This window comes from Nymphaea colorata, chromosome 9 (genome assembly GCF_008831285.2).
Source record: "Nymphaea colorata isolate Beijing-Zhang1983 chromosome 9, ASM883128v2, whole genome shotgun sequence".
Taxonomy (NCBI): domain Eukaryota; kingdom Viridiplantae; phylum Streptophyta; class Magnoliopsida; order Nymphaeales; family Nymphaeaceae; genus Nymphaea; species Nymphaea colorata.
The window spans coordinates 16,791,909-16,794,916 of record NC_045146.1 but is presented as its reverse complement, the minus strand read 5'-3'; the positions used below and the strand labels follow the sequence as shown (position 1 = coordinate 16,794,916).

Genomic DNA, 3,008 nt, shown 5'->3' with positions numbered 1-3,008 from the left:
ATTCTAAAAAATATAGTGCCACCACCTTAATTCATAAGTAAAAGTAGTCTTTGATCACATCATATTTACTCTTCTCCTATCTTTAAAACGCGGTGGCTTTACCAACTTGGTCCGACGACCAAACAACAACATAAGAGAGAAGACCGCACACTAAAGCCGGTCCCTCCGGCGTGAACAACGGCACTTAATACAGAGTCAGGACAGCAGGCCCGACCAGTTCGAGAATCGAGACCACTGTATGAACAGCATTGCGGGAAATTTATTCCGGCACGCGTTTAGATACGACTCTATTTACTCTGCTCTTTTTACCGGGAAACTCTGCGCTTGCACCCCACTTATACTGTTTTTTCCTCTTCTCCTGCAGCCTCTCTGACCCCGCCATATTTGTCAGTAATGAGAGCCACAGTGTTATATTATACTCCACTTGCCTGTTGGTAGAGCATAGGATTCTCGGAATCGCCTAGAGCTATTGCATAATTTAACCGCTTATACTGCACGTTATTTATCAACGCGAATCTTTCTGAAACACCATTCATGGATTGCTGGATTTTAGTGAACATGTAGCAGCCATTTCTTGGCATGATATCTAGTGGATGACTGAGATCTCAAAGAGCGAGCACAGATGGAAGAGCAATGTAAGATGAAAGAAGAATGTAGAAGGATATATGTAATATATATATAAGAGGAAGAGAAAAGAACACGCCATAAATAATGTAGAAGTCCGAACCAATCAATAATCACTACAAACAGCTCTCCTCAAAGAATCCATAGCTCAAAATATACCACACCTGGACATCCCATAGCGCACAAGGGGGTGGGAATTTCAGGTGCCCTCAAAAAAGAGAAGAACAAGAAAGAAAAGCACAGAGAAGAGAATAGGAGGAGAAAGAAAGAGATGGTGTCATGGAAAAGAATGCCTCCTCAAGCAATAACGGCGAGACCGCAAACAAGAGCAAGGATGCTTGCGAAGACCATCTTCTTCACCCCCATCATTCCCTCTGCTCCACTCTGCAAGCATCAACGGACGGCAAAAATAAGCAACAGAAAACATAAACTGCAAATCAAAATGCGGATCTTGGTAGAAAAAAAGCTTTCGAGAAACTTCAGAAAAACGTCGGCGAGTTCGGCAGAACGAAGATTTTAAAAAATATGCAGATGGAAAAAAAGGAGACTCAACGGGAATTCGGTGCTAATGAAGCGATAAAACAGGACAATGAGAAAATAAGTGGACTTTTTAGTTTTTACTTCAAAAAATTAAGTTTTTTATCGGCATTGTACAAATTTTGTAGATCTCGCGATAACATAGGATGTGTAATGAGAGGGACAGTAAGAGAGAGAGCTTACGGTGTCAGGAGAAGAGTTTGGAGAGCTCAAATCCTGAGAGGGGCCGGGAGCGAGAGGAGGAGCCGGAGGACTGACAGCCAGGGGAGAAGGAGCAGGGGAACTCTTCTTATGCTTTAGCTTCTTCTTGCTCGGAGCCGGAGCCTTCGACGGTGGGGCAGAGGCAGGAGCCGGAGTCACCGCAGGTGCTGAGCTCACGGGCACAGGTGCGGGCGGGGAAGCTACAGGCACAGGCGCCGGAGGGGAGGCAACCGGAACAGGGGCAGGAGGTGAGGCGACCGGAGGAGGGGTGGTGGGTGCAACGACGGGAGCTACCGGAGTAGGCGGTGCGGCAATGGGAGCTGTCGGTGTGGGTGGCGCAGCGGTAGGAGCGGCTACAGGTGGTGTAGAGGCTACTGGTGCTTTAGCGGGAGGCGAGGCGGCGGGGGCAACAGGTTTGGGAGACGGGGCGACGGGTTTTGATGGCGAAGATGCTGGTGGCGTAGTGGTGGGGGGTGGTGATGAGGTGGTCGGGGGTGGGGAGGAGGTAGTCGGAGGTGGTGCGGAGGTGGTCGGCGCAGCGGCCGGTGCCTGGCCGGCGGCAGTGGCACCCACTATAATGCAGGCCAACGTGAGCACCAGAACCATAACCCTAACTCTAGCTCTCGTAGACTGCACCATCTTCTCCTTCTCCCTTGCTTGCCTCTGCCTTCCCTCTCTCACTTTCCCTTCTCTCTAGCAACAGTCTACCCTCCCACACACTCCGCCAGATACCGGGAAGGAGAAGAGTCCAGAGTCCAGGCTGTGCGGAGAGAAATGAGGGCGTCGGTGTTATTTGTAGAGAGAGAGAGCAACAACGAGCGTTATTTATTGGGAGAATGACAGACAATGTGTACTATAGAAAATTTGCAGAGAGCGAGAGAGTAAAGTGGGGGAGGAAGACAAAGGACCAATGGCCTGTGCGCGACCTGTCAGCGGGGCCCACAGCGCATGTGACCTTCTAATTGGACATCATTGGAAAGAAAAACAGGAATTGCACCGTTGGATCTCAATATGAGGGGGGGAAGAGTGTGGGTCCCACAGCCCGATGAGCAAAACTCTGTAATTCTGCCTAACGTGGCAACCTGAATCAATTAGTTTTGCATTTTATCAGAATTTTTTCTTTTTTCTTTTGTTTTTTGTTTTTACCGGAGAGCGGTCTCTGCGCTGCAGCCTTCATCTGGATGCGAGCCAACGGTCCGATTTTGTTGGAAGAGTTTAATAGCCGCTCGTTCCATGAAATTATTTGTATTAAACCAAAAACAAATAATTTTGTTTACAGAGAATTACACAACGGTCATGTAACGGGACCCAGGGGAGGGAGGTAGGTTGGGTGCGGGCCCCACGCGGGGGCATGAGTAAGAGTAGGACAAAAGGAGCGCGTTGGGAAGAGAGGGACACTCCACCGATCGCCAAATCATTCCCAATTACAATATTGGCCCCCTCTCCCGAGATCAGGACAACAATAGACTCGTCAACGACCGAAAATTCCCTTTTAATGCTAAAAATTAGCTAAATCATTTTCTTTCAAAATCAAACGGTCCGTATTGTAAAAATCAGGCAAATAAGATGCTCAAAGTTTGTCATTTTTCACAGGGGCTCTTTCATCTTCAACTTGCGACTCACAAGAACAACTCTGAAAAACAAAC

The 3,008-nt window shown here is 48.2% G+C and overlaps 1 protein-coding gene across 1 annotated transcript; it reads right to left on the bottom strand.

Moving 5' to 3' along the window:
- Positions 1–654: 654 nt before the first annotated feature.
- LOC116259987 (lysine-rich arabinogalactan protein 19-like) lies at positions 655–2,166 on the bottom strand. The gene is made up of 2 exons (XM_031638035.2): positions 1,345–2,166; positions 655–1,008 (listed from the first exon to the last, which is right to left on the bottom strand). The coding sequence occupies exons 1-2, from the start codon at positions 1,999–2,001 to the stop codon at positions 922–924; spliced, it is 744 nt and encodes a 247-aa protein (XP_031493895.1). The 5' UTR covers positions 2,002–2,166; the 3' UTR covers positions 655–921.
- Between the last annotated feature and the right edge of the window lie 842 nt (positions 2,167–3,008).

Bases quoted from the DNA above. Each gene is read 5' to 3' on its own strand.
- LOC116259987 (XM_031638035.2), bottom strand. From the start codon at position 2,001: ATGGTGCAGTCTACGAGAGCTAGAGTTAGGGTTATGGTTCTGGTGCTC. The intron at 1,009-1,344 runs GTAAGCTCTCTC...TGATGCTTGCAG, and splicing joins CAAACTCTTCTCCTGACACC to AGTGGAGCAGAGGGAATGAT.